This window comes from Pseudopodoces humilis, chromosome 3 (assembly GCF_049639895.1).
Source record: "Pseudopodoces humilis isolate 2021_Gansu_Grassland_sample_001 chromosome 3, ASM4963989v1, whole genome shotgun sequence".
NCBI classification, from domain to species: domain Eukaryota; kingdom Metazoa; phylum Chordata; class Aves; order Passeriformes; family Paridae; genus Pseudopodoces; species Pseudopodoces humilis.
The window spans coordinates 108,926,388-108,952,151 of record NC_142202.1 but is presented as its reverse complement, the minus strand read 5'-3'; the positions used below and the strand labels follow the sequence as shown (position 1 = coordinate 108,952,151).

Sequence of the window (25,764 nt, the reverse complement as noted above, 5' to 3'; positions counted from 1 at the left end):
CATTGTCTGCAACACCAGGTTCCTGCTCCCATTTCACAAACACAGTAATATATATTTTGCATGTATATATGCTTTGCAGCCATCAACTGCAAATCATCCATTTGTGTCATTTCTAGGAACTTAGAAGCAGTTGATCTGTACACAGGAAGTATAAAAATATTCTAAAGTGGAAAAATAACTTACAGCTAACACAGAGAAACATTCTTTTGGACCGTCAGTCCTAAGCTTTTATCATTTACCACTAATTCCTGTAAGGACTAATACCCTCTATAAGGAACACTATAGACAGACCTTGTGAGAACATTTTGGCATATCAGGAATACTTTTAAGTTAGGGCATCAATGTACGTATCCAAAATTTCTCAAGAACGAGCAGCCAAATGCACCAGATTCCAAATAAGGAATACCACAGGGTTCCAGTTAGGGAATCACCGCACCTGTTCGGGCAAAATAAGTAAAATCCATTTCCTCCAGAAGAAATTTACAAACCAGTCACATTTCACAACATTAGAGTGACACGAAGAAATTAACAACCAGCAGTACACTGAACTGCAGGCCAAAGCTCGGCCACTGTGATGTAATTTTAAAGAATCTTAAAATATATATATATATAGTAGAAAAATAAAAAGGAGTCGTAGGAACACCTCCTAAATTAGTTGCAAGACAAAACGAACAGGACAGGGCAGGGTCCAATGTAACACTGAAGGCCACCAGAAAACCCCGCGCCCCCGCACCCCCCGCGCCACAGGTACCGCGGGCAGGAACAGCCCCGTTAATGCTCCTGAAGGCCCCAACAACGAGCAGCCTCGCTAAGTTAATTAATAGCAACACACTCCCTAATTGCGTGCCCTCTCTGGTGACTCACTCAAAGGCTCACCCCTGGGGATGGATGGAAGGATGGATGAGGAGGCTGAGATGTGCAGGGGAGGAAGGATGGAAGGAAGGTAGGAGCAGCTTGTGGTGCCCGGTCCCCCCACCCCGTGTGCGGACAGCCGAGAGGGGAAAGCGAGGGGCAGGAACTGAACCTCGGTCCTTCCCCTCCACGCGCTGCCTGGACCGAGGCGACAAACGAGGGGGACGGAAAAGCAGCGGCGGCGGCGGCGGCTTTGCGCTGTCCCCCCCGCCCGCCACGGCCGCTGAGGGGGGGGGGGGGCGGGTAAAATGGCGCCGCCCGCGCCGGGGAGGAGCCGGTTCCGCCACAGCGGCCGCCCCGCAGATGGAGGCGGGGGCGGTGGCGCCTCCCAGGGCGCGGGGAGGAGCCGGGGTGAGGCGGGGCTGCCGCCGCTTCCTCCCGCCTCCGCCGCTCGCAGGATCACCGGGGATTCATACGTGTGAATATCGCAAAGGCGGGTGTCAGGATTGTGCCGGGCTCTTTACAGTGGTGCCCAGCGACAGGAGGAGGAGAAGTGGCCATAAAATGAAACACAACAAGTTCCACCTAGACATGAGGAAGAACTTCTTTACGTTGAGGGTGACAGAGCAATGGAGCAGGCTACACAGGGATTCTGTGGATTGTCCCTCCCTGGAGACATTTCAAACCCACTTGGTCGCCTTTGTGTGTCGCCTGCTCCAGGTGATCTTGCCTTGGCAGAGGGGTTGGACTGGATGGTCTCCCAAGGTCCCTTCCAGCCTTAACAATTCTGTGATTCTGTGAATAACACAGTCAATTAGGTTGGAAACGACCTGTGAGATTGTCAAATCCAACCTATGACAGATCACCACCTTGGGAGCCAGACCGTGTTCCTCAGTCCAGTCTTCCCTTAAACACTTCCAGGGATGGTGTTGCAGGTGCTGCCTGGTGGGCCATGACCACCTTTTTCTTCCCCTTCAGTGCCAGGCATTGCTGGAGAGCAGCAGGAAGGGGCTCCAGGGCTGCTATGAGTCCCAAAAGCCTGGGGATTTTGGGGACAGACAGCTGGATGTGCCTGCAGCAGAGAGGTGTGGGCATACACAAGTGTCTGGCCTCAGCACAGGTGCCAGCACACTCTCATCTCTGCAGCCACAGCTTTGTACAGGCATTCAAAAACAGCAGTGTGAACGACAGCAACCTGTGTTCATCTTTTACCCTTGGAAACACCAATGGTACAACAGCAAAACCCAGTTGTACTATTTCAGCCATGACACTAATAGTTCAAAGGTGAGCCAGGGAAATTTAGACTGGACATTAGGAAGACTTCCTTTACTGAGAGGGTGGTCAGACACTGGAACAGGCTTATGGAGAGGTGGCTGATGCTCTACTTCTTCCACTGTATAAGAGGCATTGGAACAATATCATTATCCTTTAATGTTGGTCATGCTTTAATTTTGCATCAGTCCTGACATGGTCAGGGGATTGGACTGGATGATTGTTGTTGGTCCCTTCCAGCTGAAATATTTTGTTCTTTTCTGTGCTGATTCAGTGAATTGGTGTGGTTACATACCCATGTTTTTCTCTTGATTCCTGGCAATGGTGGCTTTCCTCTTCCTATATCCTGCCAATTCAACAGGTTGATGGGGAAGGGCATTGCTAGGCAACCTTTCCTTTCTTTTAACTTTTCCTTCCTCCTTTCAAGTTCTTCCTTGGACACCTCCTAATAGTAGGTTTCTATGAGTTTAGTTCGGTCATTCCACTCATGACATGCAGGTTTCTTGGTAGACAGGCTGATGTGTGCAATGGTATAAAGGGGAACTAATAAATGGGACCAACAGAGGTAAGTGGAGTAACCATTAGTGCTTTGGAAAAAATCTAACTTTCCTGAAACGTTTGTGGGGCATATAACTTCAAAAGTTAGGCTCTTTTACTTTGCCCTCCTTAGTCCCTTTTTAATTCAAACTCCTGCCTACACACCAAGCAGGATTTATATCATTTTACTGGGATTAATTCTAAAAAACTGACAGTTTAGAGACTTTGTAATTTTATGTAAATATCAGTATTTTATTCTTTGGGGGCCTAGATAAAAAAGGAAGAAGAAGAAGGCTCTGGCAACCACTGCAGTGATCTTAACACTCTAGGGACAATCTGAATTCCAGTTTAGTAGAAAATAATCTTATTTTCTTTTTCCCTTAGCTGACTTCTGCTGTCCTTACTTTTTTTTGGCTACTGCTCACTCCCTGTCCTTCTTGCTACTTCATATAAACACTCTGTCAGTCCCCTCTGTTGCTTCCTCCCTGTTCCCACCTCCCACATCAGCCTCAGAAAGACGAGGTGATTCTGCAGCTCGCTGCCGAGTGCTGCCAGCCCCTCTCCCTTCTGCTGCTGCTGCTGCTTACGATTATGGAAGTAAAGCCGATACCAGCCCGAGCACTGACAGCAACAGGGCAAAACACCAAGATATTATCCTGGAGAATGAAAGGCCTCACTCTGCTGATTCTTGCCTGCACAGCAAAGTCTTCAGTCATTGCTGTGAGAAGGATGGCCTGAACAGTTCCTTCCTGTTACATATTTTAAAATATCTGGGCAACCCCAGCCAAAGCAGGATTATCAATAAGCATTTTCCTGGAGAAAAGAAGAATCAAAACATTCTGTCAGGTTATGAAAAGTACTGCAGAAAAACTTGAGGCGACTCGAGTTTTTAGCCAAATTCTTTGATTTGTCAGAAGCTTACATTAAACTGAGGGAGGCGAGGCAGCATATTACTGACATTTCTATGCATATCTTTATATATCTCAGAATTGGTAGGACAGAATAATATAAGAACATAGAAAAAATAGAGAAATTACTATGCCAGTCCCATATGGTAATTTTAATACGGGAATTACTGGGATGATATGGTTGAGCATATCCAGTGTGAGCTACATAACTTCCAGGAGTTGGATAGAAGCAGTGTGACTTGGTGAGGTGCCTGAAAAAGCACTGACAGAAACATTTCCTGACAAATTGTGTTGCTGTGCAGAACCCTTTTGCCTGCAGTGAGAGGTTACCAGTTCATGAGGGATTGAAGTTCCTGCCCGATGATGAGTTGGGCTGATGAGAGAACATTCCCCCTGTTGCCACTCCTATAGGTGATAACTCCTGGCAGAATAATTGAACAAGACAGATACCTACTGGCTACAAAATCCAGAGTCAATATGAGAAAATCTGCTAGAAGACAGGAGGAAAGAGCACTGAGGTGTCCCTTCTAATAATGTGCCTTTGTCAAGCTGATAAAAGTGCAGAGGCTGCTCCCTGCTCAAGTCTGAATTCTTACAATACTTGCAAAGCGGGAAAAAAAAACATGATCAGGTTTTTGTTATGTATTATACAGAACCGAAAAAGGGCACATACAAAATTATTTCCCCCTTCTCAGGTCACCTTTCAGATCATGAGGTCATTATGAACTGTCTCAGCACTTTTACAAACTGGAGTCTGCTCAAACCATAATGCTTACAAAGTTTCACTTTGAATAGCCCTGATATTCTCTGTCATTTGTTTTCACTTTTTATTTCTCTGCAGAACATAAAAAGTCAGAAAAAGATTTTATTTTCCCCCTACATAGCATATAATTTACATCAATCATCCCAGGAGGTCAGTACCACTGGGGTGTCATTTAAATACAATGAATATAAAGTAATGAAGCTCTTGCTGGAGTGGATGGCCACAATTCTCAGAGAGAGAGAGAGTTTCCAAAGCATGTGGAGAAAACACAACGGGAGACCAAGTGAATTCATCACACCACAAAAATGTCTCCATCCTGTCGACAAAGTCATTAAAGGAAAATGAACCATTGTTACTCTAGACGCTTGCATTCCTTCAGCATAATAACCTCAGTATAGAAGCACTGGGGCAAAGAGAATTTGCACACACTGGAGAAAAAAAAATTCAATCTATTAAAAAAAAAAAAATAAAAATTCCAGATTATGTAATGAAAGAAATCCTCCATGCTCCAAAGAGGAGATGGAGTCTCTGCAGAAGCCACAACTAATAAGGAACCTTACACAGTGGTACAGGGCGGTTTCTTTTCCTCCTGCCAACAAGTCAAAGTAAATGCCAACCCGGACAATTTTTTTCAGATAACCCACAAATTATGTTCTCCTTTAATTACACAAATGTTTCTACCCTTTGCTGATCCATAGCCATCCTGGTTTTTAAGATCCCTTGTTGAGATTTCTCCAGTACCATTTCCCTTTTCATATTCCTTTACTTCCAATATTTTTTTCAGTCACCACTAAAGCAATCTGTGAGGAATGCAGGGATTAGAAAAGTTTACCATGTTCATTTTTATTTACTTTTTTGGCAAAGGATGTCCAAATAAGAGAAACTGTCACATGTCTACAGTAAATCATAGCATATACCAGTTTATGAAAATAGATGGTATTTCTGTGGATGTCCCTCAAGGAAATACGGCTTTAAAGTCAACCACTGTGCAACCCCTGGTCAAAAAAAATAACATTAGAGAGCTGCAGCAGAAATCTCTCCTTTATTGTAAATTATTCCATGGTGTGGCAAGGACCTCTTTACCATACTAATTAAAACAGAAACATGCTAATTATATTACTACCTTTTATTGTCAAAACCATGTGGCAATGTAATGTATAGATTACTTCTTTTTTTTAATACAAAAGGATTACCTTGATTTAAGTAAATACTGGAAGGGAAATCTGTTCTTTATTTATTTTCAGTAACTGCATGGGAACTGGGAGCCTACTAAAAAGGGAGCAAGCTACTGAGGAAACACATGCCAGCAAACACCAACTCATACCTGTTAATTACAACAAATATGCTCGCAGAACATCAAGAATGCTATTTATCCATCATTTACAGCCACTGAAGCGCAGGGAATGGAATTGGTTTGCTGGCAAATATCCCAATTAATTGGGCGTGCTATTTATTAGGGTGCTGATTAAAGTGTACTCTGCAATATAATAGTCGAGTATAAAGTTGCCAACTCTTATTCACTCCTGGCTCATAGGGATGAAAGCAGGCGAGTAGACTAGCACAATATGAAAATAATTATGTATTCTGTGCCAAAATGGATTTGAGGCAATTCCAATGGCTGGAAATTAAAGACCTGGAGAGACAGAATTAGGTAGCACCGGGATCTTGAGGACAGAGCTTTGTTTTGTGTACTCCAGTTGTGATCGAGACCTTCAATCTGTAGTAGCCATTTTGCACATGTTTTAGCACTTCTCTCAGAAGCCAACCCCATGGGCACACCCTTAAGTAAGCAGCATATGAATTAAACATGAAACAAGATAAAAGTAGAGTTTTGTTCCTGACTGATCTGAATCAATTCAGTTGAAGAAAAAACTACTTTGGGGAGTCCTTTTCCCAGCCACGGACTTCTCCAGCCTGTCCAATCAGCTGCCTTAACTGAGACTGTGCCTTAAATAGTGCTTGTTTCCTGTGCCCTTTTCAAAACCATGTCTTCCACAAATTAGGCTGGGAGTTGCCACACACAATCAAGGAAGCATAGGCTAATAGTTGTATATCTTATCTCAGGTAATGCTTGAGGTTTGATATCAACCAAGATAACCACCAGAGCAAACCAAAAGCACGATTTGTAGCAGCAAAGAATGTCTTGCTCCTGCATCACTTTTAACTCACCTTGTTACTACTGAGGCAAGATCTGGGTAGAGGGCCCAACTGGTCATGATTATTAATGAGTTTAACAAGTCCACACATGCTTTTGTTCTTCCCACGGGTGTCACAGCATTTTGGCAACATCATGCATTGGACCTTTATAGCCAGAGATATTCAAGCGCAACCTCTGTGGTTAGAGAGCTCCAGAAAAGACTCTAAAAGCATAAAGTGAGCTTTGGTGCAGAGTCTTCCTTATGAAATTAACTGAAGTGTGCGCCCAAAAAAACATGCAGCTTTGAAAAGAGCACTCCAGCAGTATGCTGGATATCCTTGTCACCTAAAAATGAGCAGTAAACAGCAGACCAAGTGCCAATTCTCCCAAGCAATGTAAAGAGCTGACACTTAGTAGCCAGAGACTGCTCTAGCTAAGGAGCAGTCTTGGCTAAATGTTCAGATAGATCTCAAGGAGCTCCCTGAAGCACAGTATCAAGAAGCACTCATGAGCCCTGTAATCATAGCTGCCCATCACTCTTTCCTGCCTGCTAGCATTTCACTGAAACCACTGCACAAAATCTACAACCAAGGTACCTTAAGCCTGATGGAACCAGAAGCATACTGATTACCCCAAAATCAGGGTGTATTCTGGAAACTTTGATATCAGGAGTAGGTTTCAATGGAAACCCAGTTCCCATGGTCAGTGCAGGCAAGAAACCAGTTCCTCCAAAAGCAGGCCTTCATCTGTGGCCATTAAACTTGCTCTATAGAAGCCACTGACTGCATTTGTGAGGGCTGAGCTCAGTAATCCCATATCAAGTCCTCTGGGCTATGCTGTCTCCCTCCACCTGCCTTTCCAAAACACCTCACACAGATCCTGACTCAGATGTGCCCGCTCCATGGTGATTTTTCAGGTAGCCCAAGGCAGCTGTAATGGCATTGGAAGCTTAATTGTAGGCAAATGAATTGAGCCTTAGGTCACTATTGAGTATCATGGTAGCTTAAATTGCTAGCATAAACAGTTACTTTTAGTCAACAAATTTAGGTGTCTGAACCTGGAACTCAGCTCTCCTCTGTCATTTGTCCAAGGAAAATAGTGGTTATATATAGTTACTTTCCACTTACACTGGATATACCAATTTCACTTACATTAGATATACCAATTGTATATACCATATACCAATATGTTGATTGAGGAAAATTTGCAGGTTTCTGAATCCTTTGTATCCTTAGCAAAAACAGATCTGGGTCATTTGCCAAGGAGAGCAGGTGGCATCCTCAGGTTAACTATTTCCAAATGACATGGTTAGATTATTGAGGACTCCAATCATAAGCCTTTGGAAGGCAAGTGAGAATTAGCCAGAACACTGAGCTTTCTTCTGCAGAAAAAAATACAGACGACAGTAGTTCTTTCTGGATTGCATATTCATATAATGAAAGATTCCAGAATCAGCCCATTCAAAACAGTAATTTTTTGAGATGTAGGAACTGCGCCAGCAATTTCCATCAAATTACTACTGGACTGCAAAATAAATAACATCAGCCACAGGTTGCTAAAGATTTAATTTCCTTAATGTTCTGAAACAAATTCTTGTTATTTGACCATGTAGAGCAGGTAGAATGCTCAGTTTATGGTTCTCTAACACTTCTTATTTCTCAGGGTGGGTGCCCAGTGGTGATAATCTGTGTACATTAGATATGAGATACAAATATATCAGAGAAGGTTTTTTTTGTTTTTTTTTTTTTCTCCCTCTGAATAAATATTTAAATATTTAGGGCCAAGTTCCATTGCTAAACATATGAACACAGCTCTCTTTGAGCTCATTGGACTGGTGCATGTGTATCTAAGGGCAGAACTTGGCCCTTAGGTTTTAGATTTTAACACCAAGCTTCCAATGTAAAATAACGTGTGATCTGTAACACACAGGAAAGCAGCAAGACCTGGTTTTAAAGGAAGGATACAATTACATATTTCCATCTTTCTTTTGGATAAGAAGTACTGCTTTCAACAGTGGTCCTAAGAATATCCTTAGCTCTTCTTACAGTCTTCCTTTTGTATAAGGTGCTTCTCTGGCAGCTTTGGTCATTCCTGTAGCTGAGAAGCAGAGCAGGATACTTTTTTATTTCTTTGCAACTTCTCTCCCACTTCCATTCTGCCAGTTTCAACTTAGTATCATGATGAAAAACACAGAGCCATTTTAAAATACACTTACAGTAATGATTTAGATATGGTTTTTAAATTATGAAAAAGTCAGGATGTTGATTTTAAACTATAGGCAGTGTGTTCAGATCAGCCAAAGGATATACCCAGTCAACCTTTCCAAGGAGCCAATATTGTAGCTGTGATCAGCTAAAGCATTTTTACTGGGAAATGTCTACAGAGTGCCAAACAGCTCTTGAATCAGGAGAGATTCTTTTCCCTATGCTTGCTACCTGTTTTATCCCTCCTTTTAAAAACATTTGTAAAATATTTAGATTTTTAGGTGTCTTTTTTTTTCTTCTTCTTTTCTTTTTTTAGGCTTACATTCATCTAACATCCAGGGTCAGGAAAGACATGGAATGACTGCATGGTACTCATGCAATATTGTGTGACAGGACATGCAGTGTGATAGAAACCTGTACCAATGCACCAATGCCAAAAAAAAGAGACAATGCCAAAAAAAAATCCAAAAGTGACAATGACCAAAGAAAATGTCAACTCAAAACAAAGAAAAAGAATCCTGCAAGTATGAGTGTGATGATTGAGCCTTCTGAAATTTGTCCAGGGTTTCAAAATTCTTAAAGAATTGCCCTCTCCAATCTAATATAGCTCTGTATTTTATGATTATCAAAAAATACTCAGACTGTTATCAACTCTGTGAGCTTACTGAACAGTTCATATATTTTAGTGGGTTTTGTAACAGTGGGGTCTTGTTGGGAATTAAAGTTTTTGAGGGATGGAAGGCTTTTGGAAGATTTCTTATGAAGTTCACTGTTTACCTTTGATTCCTTTTCTGTGGTAATATGCTAATTCTAATGGCATCCAGCACAACAGAGGAAGATCTTGTAGTTTTAAAGTTTTACAGATGCAATTATAAGTAAAAGTGGACTGCTAGCTTCCTCCATTCTTTTTAAAGTCCTGCACAGATAGACAGACAGACAGACAGACAGACAGACAGATTAAACATTAATCCTTCTAAAAATGTTGCTCCATTTGTGGCCAAAATAGTATTTTATGGCATTTTTTGCAAAGGTCAGCTAGAAGTTGTTCTGTACAAAATAGCATCTTCTTTTATCCACTTGAAAAATAACTTCTGCTTCAGTTTCCTTCCTCATATGCCAGTTTATTCTTTGCGTAATTGCAAAAATAAATACCAAAGAAAAAGAAAACCTCTCGTGCAATCCACTTCTGTTATGATGCTTCCACAGAGTTGGTCAATTATTAATGAGCATCTTAAGAAATAGAGAAACCCAACCCAGTCTAGTTTGGCAAAATAGTTTCTTATGTTTTTTCACATGGGCTCAGAAGAGCACATAGTGTGTGAAGGGCTTGCAAGATTCAGCACTATTTATTATGTCAGCAGCCTCACATGCTGAGAGCTCTGATCACTTATAGCATGGGTATTTTCTTCCACTAACTGTTCTCTAAATTAGCATCATCTTTGGAAATTGGCTTGTGGCCTTCAATTCTGTATTGACGTGGATGATAAGGGACTGTACATTAAAAGTCCTGCTCATCATCTGACATCCTGCAGGTGTACATCAGCACAGGAATTCGCAGGCCATGCTGTCAGAGGGGACTTTGCACCATCCCAGGTTTACTGATTCGGGCCTTTCAGAGCATGGATATTTTGGTAGGCATGTACCTACCCAGAGAAACAACGTGTTTTTGACAACTGATGTCAAAAAGCCCGCCCACTCTCCAAACATCTTGGAGCAGGGTTGAAAACAACTGCTCATTCACTGTGGACAAAGTCAGTGAGTTCAACACCTGTTGTAGCAAATTATTCTGTACACTTCGAGGCAAATCCCATGCAGGCAAGTTGTCCCTTGAGCCCTCAACAGGGCTCAACAATGAACTTACCTGACTTTGTCCACACCAGTGAGGCAGCTACTTCTCCTAGTACTTGAGTGGATCTGAGGGTGGAGAACTATTTTTGACACCCTTCATCAAAAACAGGTCATTCTTCTAGAGATGGCAAAGCTCCAGCAACATTACAGGTCCCACATGCTGAAGTGCATGTGAAGTGGGGTGAGTTAAGGACAAGGGATCATCACTCTGAAAGGCTCATTTTAAATTCAGAATACTTTTGTTGTGGAATGTGGAATTAATGAAGTTTGTATTGATAATTTCATATACAATAGAAGAAAATAAGCAAACACATTGTGTGCATCTATTAAATCAGGTTGACTTAATAATAGCCCAGTTCCCCTTTCACAACAATGTAAATCAAGAGGGGTAGAGCTGAAAGCCACTGAGTTACTTGTACATGAGAAACACATATTTCTGTAAACATGGTATACCTTCTTCTTACTTCTTTTTCTCACTTAGTTTTCATGATTGCCTGAAATAGTTATGTCTCTATTGGATGTAGAACATAAAATGGGTAGAGGAAGGGGGGCGTGGAAGGAGCATGATGATGAATACAGGGTGGGCAACCAGGAGAAGCAAAGTGTCTGTCCCATTCTCATTTATCCCGAGGTACAGAGTAAACAGCTTTCAGACTTGCTAAACATTCTGAACACACTGAGAGCTCTCTGTTTATTTCAGATGTGTAAAATGCCATAACTTGCCAGTAAATGGAGCTAGGCATGCAAGTGCGTGCATGAAGATAACATATTAGTTACAAGAATTATAATTGTCCTGTCATTATCTTTTCTTTCTTTCCTGAACCAGAGTAAATGTTCCATAATATAGCAAGAATCTCATGATAAGTAATGTTAGAAATAGTTTGTTTTTTTCTTTTTTAGCTGCCAACTGTCTATTTTAGACAAAACATCACCCTTTACTGTAGGCTTCCACATAAAAGCAACTTGAACAGTAACGTCTCTAAGCAAGCATGAATGATTGGCTGCAGATTCTTCACCAAAAAGGGAGTTTATTTACTCCACACAGGTCATAAATTTCCTTAGAAAAACTATCAGTGGTAATCTACATGTGGTGTTTAGTAAATAGAGCTTTCCTCTGCTTCCCTCCATCCTTCAATTGTCAAAAACAGTGGAAGACAGTTTTTTCGTGCCTAAAAATATAAATTATTCCAGCTCTCTAAAATGTAGTGGAAATAATGAGCTGAAATAATAACATGTTCTTCACCAAGATGGACATTTGGACAAGGAAGTATGAAAGGATAAAGTGAGTAACTGGAAGCAGCAAGTTAGCTGAAGTCTTGCCTCTGCTTCTTATGTGAAGCAGCACCTTATTCCACAAAGGCTCCCACTGAAATCAGTGGAACTGCAGACAGAATAAGCATTTTCTTTTCTTAACAAGTTAAAAAAAAAATAAAAAATAAAAGAGGGTGGGATCTGCCTTTTCATGTACAAGGCTTTTATCTGCTCAAAAATCGCGCTAACCTCAGGGTGAAGCACGGTATCTTTGAAAGCATTCCAGGGGTGGGAAGAGCTCCTCTATCTTCTGCAGTACAAAGAGAAGCTTGGTAGTAATGAGAGCTGCTGTGGTCTTCGAAGAAAGGTATTGCGTCTGCTTTGCCCACTCTGAGGACCTCTTGCTTGTACCACCTGGATACACCCAGGTTATGCCATTCTACTTATATTTCAAACAGGAGAACATCTAAGTGACTGTCTTCCTGATGAGTTTTCTGAGAAGACAGATGATTCTCCCTTGCTTTTCAATATGTGCATTTAATAAACTATATAAATATTTATATGGTAAACTAGAATAGCAGGTTTTGGTATTACATCACATAAGCTCCTAATATCATAATGCTCCTAATATCCCAAGGTCAGAGAACCTTGTTCATATTTGAATGTCTGCTGTTAATGGTTAAGATTTTAATTATTCTTGATCCTTCTAGGGCCTGACCAGCATTAGAAACAAGTAGTTTAGAACTTATCATGCTTATCATAACTGAATGATGAAGTGTGTTGTGAAAGAAATGTCCAGAATTTGTATATGACTATTTTTTCTATCACTTCAAAACAGACTACCAAAAAAAATCTGTAGAGAACTTTGACTTCTGAACTAAGAATATAAGCTAGATTTCAGCCTCTAAGGAATTTTTATGGTTGAATTATAGACTTCTAAAAGACACAATTTAAAACTGAACTGCTGACAGTCATTCTGATTATATTTTTTATAAGCTACTATTAACTAGGATGAGACCTTAAAGGAGGAATAGATCCCATCTCTATCTGCTGACTCAAGAGTTTCTTATCCTTTCCTCTAAAGCAGTGCAGCCTACTGTCAGGGTAGACTAGATATTGGTCAGACTTGACTGACTACAGATCCAATCCAGTCTAGCAAGCCCAGTGCTGCCATGGAGGCTTTGCAAAATTCAGCTGCCAACTCCTCCATCTGTACTGAGCACGCGCAAGAAAAACCTCAACAATTTTCAGCAGCTTCTAACTCAGCCGAGTTCGGGTAGATCCTTTTGGTCAGGGACAACAAAAGGAACTTATCTGTTTTTTTCCTCCTTATTCCTCTCCTACTCAGTAAAACTTCCCATCCCACCTCTCAAATAGATATTGGACTGAAATCTTAAAATGTTGGGAAACAATGTGTTTTCTCTTAATGCTGATCTTAGAAGCAGCAAAAGTATTTCTGCTGCAACTTTCCAAAAAATTCAGCTTGAGGCAGACTCAGGATTGAAAAGATCATCCTGAACAGCTAAAAATTGGCAACATTATGTGAGTGAAAACAAGGTCTTATACTGGAAAGTGGTAGACAAGCTTAACTGCAGATACTGCTGGCAGCTTTACCTATAATATTTTTTCTGCCAGATCTTTGGTCTTCTGTTACTAGAGAGAATCGTTCCTGTGATGTCTAATTTTTTTTTCACCTGTCCTTGTGGCTTGTTTTGGGACTGGTACTGTTGTCTCCTGTAACTTGGCTGCCAATTCCACAGCACTTGACTTAAGGGATTGCTCCTGTTCTGCCCCCACACTCAAGGGCTGAAGGCCACACCTGATATGGGGCACACACATATTTCTGCTGATGTATGCTCAGCATTTTCAGGATTACACTATGTCACACCATAAATATGATTATTCGTGATGCCCTGATCAGGCCTGAGTGAATTTTCAGGAAAGAAAAGCAAAAAAAGTTCTTATGGTCCTTAAAGCATTGGTTTGCTTTGCCCATTGTGCTTGTTCCATTTTCCATTACCACATGCTTCCTTCCTTCCATTTCACTCCTGTAGACTGCACCATCTCTTTCATAGTTGTCTGTTTTCATCCTTTTCAGAACAAGCCTGTCATTATTCAGTGTTTTTCTAATGCTTCAGCTTCAAGTCTTGTTTTATTAACAAAGCATTTTTTTCCTGCCATCCATGCTATTGAAAATAGATTTACAATGGGAATCATCACCATTGCAACACTGAGAGAGTAAATGCAAGGATCTGGTGCTGTGCTTGTGGTTAGAAACACTAAATAACCCTCTCCCACTCGAGACTGAATTACATCTTGTAGTATCTCCTGCATGAGCTTTATTGAGCTTGTATCTGGCCAGAGAGCACTTCATTAGACTCTTAAAAAACAGCATGCAAAATTTAGGGACTCTGCAAGGTTCCAGATGTATAAACCCTTTTTAATTACAGCTATACCACCCACTTTCCCCATAGTTAGTCAAGAGAACCAGTTTTCACTAAGTTCAACAGAAAAATAACGGTGAAGTTTCTGGCTCATGCTGCTTTTATGCTGAAATAAGGAAAAAAAATAAAGTTATCATTTTTTAGCATTTTTATCTCTAACACAACATACTGATTTAATCTGAATTCATCCAAGGGAAAAAAAACAAAACCTTTTTCCTCACTCTGAAATGAGTTAAACTGAAGCTGGAAGGAGAATTAATGGAAAGGGACAATGTTGGTCTTGCCATGAAAAATTAATTTTTCCCTAACTATGAGGACCATAGCAACTTCCTACAGCTAATTTTTAGCTCTTATTTTGCAGTCAAAAAAAAAAAAAAAATTTGAGAAAGACAAGCCATACATTTTTCTAATTCTACTACACATTCAGATTTTTAGTGCCAGAAAGCACAGGTCATACTTTCTCTTTCCAACACCGTTACAAGATGACAAGTAGGCCGCCATTTCTTCCTCATGATGATGATGACATTGTCATTTGCTGCTTTAAACCTTTCTGAAATATGTGCAATCCCAATGGGGCATAAGCAGCTGCAGACAGGGAGGGAAATGGGAGAACTCTACAGCAGGACCCACACCTAGGCTTGCAGTCCCTGCATATTAGAGAAGCAGAAAATACATCATTTAGGAAAAATACAGGAGCAGTAATTGTTTACTTTGTCTTTTGTACAGCCCGTGTTTCTCTCTGTGCCATGGAGAAGCCAACAGTTTTTCAGCAGGGACAGGGCAGGTTTCCTACCAGATTTCCAAATTTTTTTCCTGGTATTACTGTATGCCAAGCCCTGCTCATCTTTGGATCTCTGAGAATTTAACACATATTTTTCTGTCTCAAAATGTATATATGTAGTACTTAGGACCACATTCTTTAGCAAGGAAAACTTGCTAAAAGTTCTGTGTGAGATCCCAGAGCATTCAGCAACAGATCCCGAGACAGAACACAAGAGTCTCAGCTCTCAGTCCTCACTTCGTACTGAAAATGCTGGTGGGAAAAGTAAAATTCTCTAGTTCATTTTTTTTATGCAAACATTTTCTAGCCTGTCTATCAAATCTTTATGCTTTTGTTTGTGTCAGGGACTATAAATGCTAAAAAGCAGTGCATGATGCTGAAATATTAAAAGCTTTAATTTCAGGACACAAAGAATCTTCTTTTATCTGGGCTGTAAATCAGTGGGGCAGGGCCACAGTAGTTAAACAAACCACAGTAATCCATAGTCTGAGTAAGAATGCTGCAGTTACAGAACTCATTACCACACGCCTACTTAGCAGACCGAATAACGTGCTAATCTAGAGTTACTATTTGTCATACTTAAGAAAAGGCAAAGAATAGCTGGGCAAACAGTCAACTTCCAACCAAAGTGAAAGTAAAGCGCTGCCAAGAGACACTGGAGCTTATCTCGCCCCTACTGAAATGAATGGAAGTTTGGGAAAAACCTGCTCTAGCATTAAGTTTACTTAAGTTCACATATTTTGGCTCGATGCACACTTTCATGAGTGAATAAAAAACTTCGGGAAGGTAGATGTTGGAAACAAGAACATTGGCAATTCTTTCACTATAGTAATAATTGCTGACATCGCTGTAGTTGCTCTGGCTAAAAATATCAAATACAATAACAAACCAAATGAACCCATTCATTTATTCCCGTTTTACAAAGGCTATTTACATACACAGAGAGGCTCAAAATAAATTCTGTATTCATAATTTTTGCAGCACATTCCAGCCCAGAAAACTGGCATCGAAACTATTTATTTAGGGAACATCATCCAGGTTAGAATCTTTCATATCTGATAATTATTTTTCATCTTGAGCACCCAGTACTTACAACAGGCACGTACTAGGCCTATGTTTTAGAAATGTGATGGTAAACAAACTCAGTGCTCTTTAAAACATTACCTTTTTGTCCAAAAGCAGTCTAATTATGGCTGTATTCACAACACAGTTAAAAGTGAAAAAGCTAAAAGACAATTTAAATTGCAGCAAGCCCAGCCATACTAATGAAAATTTGATATTGTAAAGTGGATCTGAAGGTGTTTGTTAAGATATAACTTGCAGCGCAAGCACATTTTTTCCCCAACCTCCTACAATTCTCTAAGATCTTAAAATATGACCCATTTTGCAACCAGCGCTAAAATTCCGAGAAGTTCTGAAATAAAACCCGAGAAAAGCTGAGCAGCAGGGTTGCTCTCCATTCCAGCCAAATCCAAGCCAACGTTCCAGATTATATATATCATAACATGAATGAATTCTTCTGAAAAATCCCATCTAGCTTTTATGTAGGTCCATAAACATTACTGGTACTTTTATTAATTTGTCCATAACCATTTAAATAAAATTCTAGAGCTCTGAGCCATGATCTGTTCCAGACTCTGTAGTAAGTTCCTGTTAAATGTGTAAATGTTCAGCAGAAAGATATTTTTGCATGGAGACTGAAAATCAGCTGTGCCAGATACCTGAAACTTTGTTAGGGCACTCAGTGGAAAATTTTATTTCTACATTATAAATAACCCTGGACTATTTTAGGTGACCTTAAACTGGTAGCTTCCAATGACTTATTTTAGTTTATCCTAATTAACTTTTTATTTTATTTTAGTAGGAAGAGAGGTGACTGTAAAATTTTTAGTGTGACTAATTAAACGTGGAAACGTATCTTCTTGTTTGAAATGAAATAAATCATGATTGTCAGGCTCATATAGCATTTGGATATAAAACAACTCTTTGCCTTCTTTCTAGTGCCTTTGGAATGGCTCTTTGGGAATGTATTAGAGCCAGCTAAAGAAGGGGGAAGGAAGCCAAAAGAATCTATGGACATAAATATTTTGCCAAAATAAGTATGAAAAAATGTATTTTCTGTATCACAACCACAACAAACCAGAGCTTATGCATATATACTAATCCATATAGGTGATGAGTAATTGTGCCTTGGAAACGCCTGTGGCCACTTTTGGGGAAAAGCAGATCCCTGTGGTTGACAGGAGAAGCAGGGCAAGCTCAGGAGGGGTTTGCAGCGTTATCCACGTGGATCGCGTTTTCTCAACGGGATAAAAAACTTCCAGAGCCCTTGCAACCTTGGGCCGGGAAAAGAAAAGGAAAAAAAAAATTAAATAAAATAGAAGAAAAAGAAAAAAAAAGCATTGAGGAAATAGAAAAGCGGAGGGCACAGATCTCTGCAAGGCAGCGGGTCGGGGGTGCCGCTCCCCGCGGGAAGCGTGGGAAAGCCGCGGAGCGGAGGAAGGCACGGAGGGATGGATGGATGGGTTGATGGATGGGTGGATGGATGGAGAGGTGGATGGAGGGACGGCTGCGGAGCCGGGACTGAGTGGGCGCCCGGCGGGCGCGGAGCGGGGGCGGCAGCCGCAGCCGCAGCCGCAGCCGCAGCCGCGGTGCGCGGGCCGAGAGCTCTCCCCGGTGACCGATCGGCGGAGCTTGCGGGTTGTTCTCTGCTCCGGAGCCGAGCGGGGCAGGAGCCGCCGCCGCCTCTGCTCGCACCTTCCCCGGGCACAGCCGGGGTTTGCCCTGAGGGCGCAGAAATTGGGGGTGGCGGGGCAGGAAGGCGCGGGGACAGCGGTGCCGCCCGACAGGAGGAGGGCGCGGAGGCTCCGCGGGTGCAGGAACAGCCCCGGAGGTACGCCCAGCCCTAAAGCCGCACTCGGACAGCCCGAGCTCGGGAATGCGGGGCAGCTCCGCCGGGGCAGCTCCGCCGACTTTTGGCGCAGCGTCCAGCGGGACAAACCCGGCTGGGTCGAGGTGCCGGGCTCGGGGCTCAGAACAGCTCTCGGAAGGGCCACATCCCCCGCACCCCCCAGCGCAGACAGACACACAGACACACACAGCGCCCCGAGTCACACACAGGCGGCGAGCAAGGAGCACACACGCAGCGCCGACTTTTTACAAGAAGGTGGAAGTAGCAAGTCGGAGTAAAGCCTTAGAAATTAGAGGGCGGGTTGTGATAGGCTGTTATCTGCGCGGGGAGGCGGTGACACTTTCATACCATTGGGTATGTAAATGGTTTTTAATAAGATCTGCCCTTTTTTTTTTTTTTTTTTTTAAGGGAGAAAACAAACCAGACTCCCTTTACCTTAATAGTCTGAAGGGGTTTTTATAGCTTTCATTCATTCAAGGAAATGGTTTAGGCTTTAGACTACCGGAGACTTAGCAAAATACTCTTTGGCACCAGATTATTCTTATTTTTTTTTTTTTTTTTGCAAACAAGATTTTTCATGCTTTTTTTTTTTTTTTTTTTTTTTTAATTTAAACAAACAAGCCCAAAAGTGTTAATGGAAAAAACCCGGAGAGAACTGGAGATTGGAGACCGTCTCCTGCTCCCCCCCTTCCCCGTCCCTCTCCCCGTGGGTGAGAGTTTCTCCTCCTGGGGGGGATGCACATTGGTTTATTTATTTTGAAGGCTGCAAAAGTCTGAGGACTGAAGCACCACGTGCTACTGACTCTCATCAGCATAATGATCGCCTTAGCCAGAGAGTCCTGTATATATAAACCACAAAAACCTAATCATTAGAAATCCCAGCCTCCAAAAACCACATTCAGGACAAAAAAACTGTGGCGTGGGTTTGTTATTTTTTTCCCGGCTCCTTCATCTTCCCCGACCTCAACTTCTTGGGACCCAAAAGAAGTTTGTAACTTTTGGTTGCTTTTTTTTCATAATTATTATTTTTAACCCGATTTTCCAGAAAGAAAAATAACTCAAACAAAGCGACATTTTAATGATTTTTTTTTTTTTTTTGCTGCTGCTGCTGTTGTTCATCAAGGGCGGAAAAAAAAAAGCAAGATTTTTGTTCGCCTATTCAACTCTACGGACTTGGATCCAGCAGCGACTTCATGTGAAGGACCGGGCTGCACCGGGGCTGCCTTTTCCTAGAATTTGCTTGGTCATATTTTAGAAAACAGCCTAAGGAGGGGTGTTTTATTGTTGTGCTGATTGTTTTTGGTTTTTTTCAACTATGATCCCCGCTTCTTTTTCCCTGGGAATCCGAATGTTCAACTTTTCTTAAGTCCTGATCCTCCGAAAGGAACTAGCTAAAAAGTCTGTTGTACTTATCAGCCCTGTGACTTTCCTCTTCGCCCCAACAACCCCAGTAACTTTGTTTCCCCGCCGAAATCGCTTCGGGAGACCTTTTTTTTGGAGGGGGGGAGCCACTTTTCCCAAGCCCCTTCCCGAGCTCCCGCTTCCTGAAGCCAGAGGCAATAAGCGGGGGAACCCAGCGCAGCGGCTCCTTGCCTCTGTCCCAGCGAGGCTTTTTGTTTGCTCCTTCTTTCTTTTTTTTTTTTTTTCTTTTTTTTTTTTTTTTTCTGTGTGTGTGTCCGGAGGAGGAAGATTTCTTCGGAGGAAACCGGGACGTTCCCCTGAACCCCCCCTCCTCTCCGTTCCTCTCCGGGGCTGAGTTACGCTACGATTCTGTCGGCCACCAGCAGCAGCAGCCCAGGAAGCTGAACCAGCAGCGAGTTCTACTCCTCCCAAGACAACCTTTGGAAAATCCGAAAAGGAAAAGAAGACGGGAAGGGAGGAGAAGACGAAAGGGACGAAACTCGAGCACTTGAGAGAAGAAGCGGTGGCTAGAAGGAGGGAAAAGAGCAGAGAGACTGTGCGAGAAGGAAGGAAGGAAGGAAGGAGGAGGAGGAGAAGCAGCAGCGCTTTGCAGCTGGGCAGAAGCCGGGACCATGCAGTTTCCAGCCGGGCTGTGCTGAGAGGGGCAGCCCCGGACCCACCGCCAGCTCTGCCTCCTCGCTGCTCCAGGCTGCAGGCGCCCCCAGATCGGCATCACCCCTCGCCCCGTCCATCTTTCTTTAAAAAAAAAACCAAAACAAACCAAAAACAGACTGAGATTTTTTTTTCTCTTGCGTTTAATCCGCTCCTTTTTTTTTTTTTCTATTTTTTGTCTGATTTGCTTTTTTGCCCCTTATCCTCACCCCTCCACTTTTTCATTCACCCCTTTTTTCGCTAGATACATATATTTTTTTTTTAACATCCCCCACCCCCCACTTCACTCCTCCTCTACCAGCGATCCCCCTACCGCTCCCCCCCCGCCCCCCAATTCGCTAACTTGTGGCTGTTGTGATGCGTATTCCCGTAGATCCCAGCACCAGCCGGAGGTTCAGCCCCCCCTCCAGCAGCCTGCAGCCCGGCAAGATGAGCGAGGTCAGCCCGGTGGTGGTAGCCCAGCAGCAGCAGCAGCAGCAGCAGCAACAGGACGCGGCGGCCGCCGTGCCCCGGCTGCGCCCCCACGATAACCGCACCATGGTGGAGATCATCGCTGACCACCCCGCCGAGCTGGTCCGCACCGACAGCCCCAACTTCCTCTGCTCCGTCCTGCCCTCGCACTGGCGCTGCAACAAGACCCTCCCGGTGGCGTTCAAGGTGAGACACCCCCTCCCGCAGCCGCCGCGGCCCGGGATGCTCCCCCCGCGCCCCCTGCCCTTCCTCCCGTAGCGACTTCTGTGCCCCCCCTCCCCGGCCCGCAGTGTCTCCGGTTATCCCCGTCCTGCAGGAGCTTCTGTGCCCCACGGCCCGGAGGGATTCCTCTGTGTCTGTCCCGCAGTTCCACCCCCCCAGCCCTGTCCTTCAGTGCCTTCTGTGCCCCGCGGCCCGCAGGGACTCCTGTGCCCTCCCGCCCCCGCCCTGCAGCATCTCAGTGCCCCACCGGCCCGAAGGGGTTTCTGTGACCCCTCTGCCCCCGCAATGTCTCCGGTGGTCCCCGGGCCGCAGTGCCTCCTGTGCCCCCCTCACGTCCCCAGCTCTGCAATGCTTCCCCGTGCACCCCCATCCTGCAACGCCTTCTGTGCCCCCGTGGGGCTTCTCTGACCCCCCCCAGTCCTTCAACGACTCCTGCTCCCCCCAAATGTTCAAGCGGCTTCTGTATCCTGTCACCGTCCTGCTGTGCCTCCTGTGCCCCGGTTCCGCGATGTGCCGGAGTGCAGCCCCCGCAGTGCCTCTCACCCCCCTCTCCCGGTCCTGCAGTGGCTGCCGTGTCCCCCATCCTGCTGCGCTTCCTGTGCCCCCCGTGTGCCAGCTCTGCCCCCCTCACCCTTGCTGCCCCCCATGCTCTGCCCGCCCCCCCTGCACGGCCCGCATCCCCGGAGCCATCCCGTTATCTCCATCCCCGCGGGGCACTGCCGGCGTGTCCACCCCGGCAGCCCAGGGGCACCCCCCTCAGCATCCACCCGGGAGACACCCCCTGCTCCCCCAGCCTCTTTCCCTGGGTTTTTTTATTTTTTTTTTGTAGAAACCTTCTTTCCCTCCCTGGGGAAGGAGGGAGTCAGCCCTCAGCCGGAGCTCAGTGCGGCACCCCTCCACCTCGAAACACCAGTCCCTGAGCCACGGGGGTGCCCCTTCCTCCTCTCCGCTCCCGGGAGTGGGCCTGGAGGATTTGGGGTGGCTCTGAAGCGTACAGGGGGCGGATGGAGTTGCAGGGTCAGGCTGGAGTGGCAGAGGGATGGGGGCTTTGCCCTCCAACAGCCCGGGCAGAGATGGGGCTGGGAAAGGGGGACACAGAACACCTGGAGGGGGGGGACACAGGGCCCCTTCCCTTCTCCTGGTGGACAACCGAGGAAGTGGCTGCCCAGAGACGCTCTCCTTGGCAGGGTCGCACATTTCCATAATAAATCCCACCCCGCTCTGCTCTGGGGATGCTGCTTTTAATTTTCTGTCTCCATCCCTATGGCGCGCTAATGAGAGGAAACGATTTTAGAAAAAAACCTGTAATAATAACAACAATAATTGCGTGCTTTAAAGCAAGCCCTTTTCCTCCTCTAGCAGTGTTTCTAAGTGCTCCCCCTGGACTTTTCCTTCCCGTGGCTTTAGGTAGGGAGGGGGAAATGGCTGGGGTGTCCCCAAGTGCCTTCCTAAGCAAGTCATGGGTCAGAGTGTGATGGGGTGGCCCTGCAATGGTCTCAATGTACCCACATTTTCCTGTGAAAAATAACACACCTGGAAATCCTGAAAAGACAAAAAAGTTTGGGAACAGTCTCACCCAGCGCGTTCCAGAACATCGCCTTTTTCTTGTGTTTCCCATCTGCCAGCCGTGTTATCATGGCCGTTTGTCCGGGAAGAAATAGTAAAAGTGGTTAAATGAGCCCCTGGTAAAGTGAGTGCTGATAACGATGGGGATTTGCTTTGTAGATGTTGCGGGTGTGCGGGTGAGGCTTGGCTAAAGTGCTCGTGTGTGTGGGAACAGCTCGGAGAGGCTGGAATTGCGGGAGGAACCCTTTGCAGAGGGCCTACTTGTGCAGGACACGATGGTCAGACTGAGCAGAAATGGCAGGAAAATGGGGTTCATGGCTTTTGGCTTCATGGCTTGGTGTAGCACTCAGATCCACTCTACGAGTGGATCACAATGATTCTGATTCAGAGGGGCTGCGGGGTAAGGAGGAGGAGCTTTCAGAGAATTGTGATTATAATTTAATTGAGCACTAGATTAAGTTGGTGTTATAGTTACTCTTTAAAGCAGGAACGCGGGAGCTGTTGCATTATCATGCTCACGTTGTTGTTCTCATTTGAGGTGTCTGAGCCTTCTCCTACCCCACAGCAATTCAAAGGATGTGGTCGCATCTCATTAGAATAAGGGAAAGATCTAAACTAAATATTAAAGTATTTAAAATATTATTACAATAAGAATGCTTACATGAGATAAAAAGGTAGACAAAGGATTAGACTGTTCCCCAATCTTTTTGTGTTCATATATATGTATTTATATTTGTCTTACATGTGGGTCCTGTGTTTGATAGCTGACATGGAGGTGCAGATCTGACCGATTTTCAGATGCATCAGAGGCACACGCTGCCCCTTGCACCCGGCTACTGTGGGTGCAGCTGTGTTTTCATATACAATATGCGCTTTTAAAAATACGCCAAAATTACAAATGCCTTTATATACCTGTAAATTAATTTGAAACTCACTTGAAATACTTTTGACCCTTTAAAAAAAAAAAAAAATCTATTTCATTTTTCAAATGCAACTTGCATGCAGCTGCCCAGTAGTTTTAGACCAAAGGAGCTACATGTATCATACAGTGAAACGCTTGCTTGTGTTACATCAGAATGGGAAACAGCTCTGAAAGGGAAAAGAGACAGATCTGAGCTATAGAAATCTCAGCTAAACAATAACTTGAAAATGAAATAGCTCGCAGACAACACACTTTGTGAAGTTTTATTGGCAATAAATAATATGTTGATGATAATGTTTTGAGTGGTGTGTTAAGTGTGTCATAATTCTCTCACAGTGATTCCGAGCGAAAACGTACGCTGGATATAGCACTGTTTTAATTTAAAAAAACAGATATAAATCATATGCAGGAGAGGAAGTATGTTATAAACAGTTCTGGTTTTGATTATAATTTTTTGAAATAGTGTTGGCTTAGCATTAGGTTTGAATTTTAACTATTAATATTTGCACACACTGGGGAGGGAGTCCCTGTCGCGTGCTCACTAAGAAGATTGTTAATGCAGACTGGCTTTGTGGGGAAGAGTATTAGATGAGTACTCATAAATACAGCTCTAGCTATTAATATTCAGAATAAAATAAATGGATATTGTGCACCCAGGTCCAAATCATATTCACTTTGTAATCTTGGTAGCCAGCAATACTTTATTTGAGTCGAGTCATCAGAATTTGGTCCCTCTGTGGAGGTTTTTACTGCCAGTCATAAAGTACCAGACTGCCATGTTGGAGGTTAGAAGTGACTTCTGTATGATGCTAATAGCAGCAGAGAGTCTTAGTGGACCTAAATGCAGGGGAAAAAATAGGATGTGGAGTTTAAAACATTTCTCCAGTAGCACCACAGTAGTTCAGGGTCTGTCAGCATTTCCCTCCAAACCCCAATTTTCAGAGTTTATAACTCAGCTGTTTTAAATAGCTTCAAGCTGAAACCTGCTATATAAATTGTCAGCCCAGATGTAGATTTGAAACAAAAAGTAGCGTGAATCAGTTATTCTGTTTTAAGTTACAGGACACTGAAATATTTTAATAGTATCAGATGCTCTTTTGGCAATGTCTGGGAAAAGCATTCTCAACACAGATTTTACATTCAGAGGCTGTTTGAATTCAGTGTTTCGCAAGAAAGCTTTTGAAGTGGCAGATATCAATGTTTGAGGGGAACTAGTTAGCATGTACACTAATGTTGGCCATTTTTTTTTTTCAGACAAGCATTTTACGCTGCAGAAAGTCTGAGTACCTGCTGTTGTATAGGAGTTTTGCTTTGTGCTTATAACTTCCGTCTTCAGGCTACATACTTTGGCCAGTTCAAATCCCACTGGACTGAAACTAGGCAAACAGGTTGCTTAACCAGACTTGTGTTATGCAAAAAACACATAGTTATTTTCAACTCATAAGAATTGGTTTGGTTTTATTCTGGGGATTCATGTACCTTTTTGAGCTCTAACTGAAAGGAAAAAAAAAAAATAGAACAGAATCTACTTTTTATCATCAAAATGTGTAGGGAGCTTAATATGGAAAATAAAGATTTTGAAATAGTAAAGATATTGAGTATTAAAAGATAGGTAAGGAATGTGCACTGTGGCCAATTCTAATCTTTAATTTTTAACACAGTCCTTACTTATTTCACAGTGCATTTACAATCCTCTTTCTAAGAATATTCAATTAATTTTGTATTGATACATGGCATTAAATTGCCAAATTAGACTTTATGCCAGCAGTCTTTCAGTATGTACAATTACTTTTGAAAATTCTCAAAATGACGTGTACTTCTCCGGGTTTCAAACTTGTTTTTCAAAGCTTCTTTCTACCCAGCGCTTCGATGTACATGTGCAATAGTCTTAGGCTATTTTGTGGCAAGAAAGTATCAAAGTAAGAAAAGAATAACCCTTTTACTCCTGTTGTGTGGCAAGGGAGCTTCCCATGTTATAGGGCTTTATTTTATGATCCAAAGTTTTTATTTTCATCTCTGATTTCAGTTTGTCCTGTCCTTTGGTCCTCTCTGAAGGAGATGAACAGTGATACTGCATCCAAGGCTTCTCAGTAATGATGCACCTCTTGATTAGCTGCAATCACTCGGCGACAGCAGCGGCACGTGCAGCTCTGGGCTGATGGCTAAGCTGACAAATTGAACTGACATCGAGTGGAAAGGGCAGGAAGGAAAGCTCTGAAAAGCAATAGAGGACAGAGGAGAGTCTTTTAAGGGATTTTGTGCCCTCCTGCCAGGTGTTATAAGCTGTACCTGGGTTTGGAACTGAGACAGGGCTGTGATGGTGCTTCCTGTCCATACTCTGAGGGTACCTGGGGAGAAAGAGATGAGCTGAGGCTTCAGGCACCTTGCTCCCTCTTCCCAGGCCCCTGGCAGCCTTGTGCTTCCTGCTGCGCTCTCAGGTGCTTTGCATTTCTGGAGCTAATGTGATTTTTTGTTGTTGTTGTTTTGTGAGATATAAAAGGCATAGGGTGCAACTCCCTGGGCTGTTGATGGGCACAACAAGACTGTCCAGAGATAACGTGGTCTGCTGCAGACTGGGAAGGGAGTGGTTTATAAGTAGTCT

General features: G+C 43.5%; 2 protein-coding genes across 9 annotated transcripts in view; one reads left to right on the top strand and one right to left on the bottom strand.

Moving 5' to 3' along the window:
* SUPT3H (SPT3 homolog, SAGA and STAGA complex component) overlaps positions 1-1,134 on the bottom strand; it is a 253,602-nt gene extending 252,468 nt beyond the window's left edge. For 2 of the 6 annotated variants that reach the window (XM_088052748.1, XM_088052745.1), the window contains exon 1: positions 1,025-1,130. The gene's annotated coding sequence lies outside the window, so the exon portion shown is untranslated. Of the gene's footprint in view, positions 1-864 lie in introns of all 6 variants that reach the window. The other 4 variants (XM_088052750.1, XM_088052747.1, XM_088052751.1 and 1 more) reach the window with 3 other exon arrangements.
* Positions 1-25,764, top strand: part of RUNX2 (RUNX family transcription factor 2) — a 218,109-nt gene that overhangs the window by 38,750 nt on the left and 153,595 nt on the right. For all 3 annotated transcript variants that reach the window (XM_088052743.1, XM_088052744.1, XM_088052742.1), the window contains one exon: positions 20,355-20,638. In XM_088052743.1, coding sequence (XP_087908869.1) covers positions 20,355-20,638 — 284 coding nt within the window. The remainder of the gene's footprint in view (positions 1-20,354; positions 20,639-25,764) is intronic.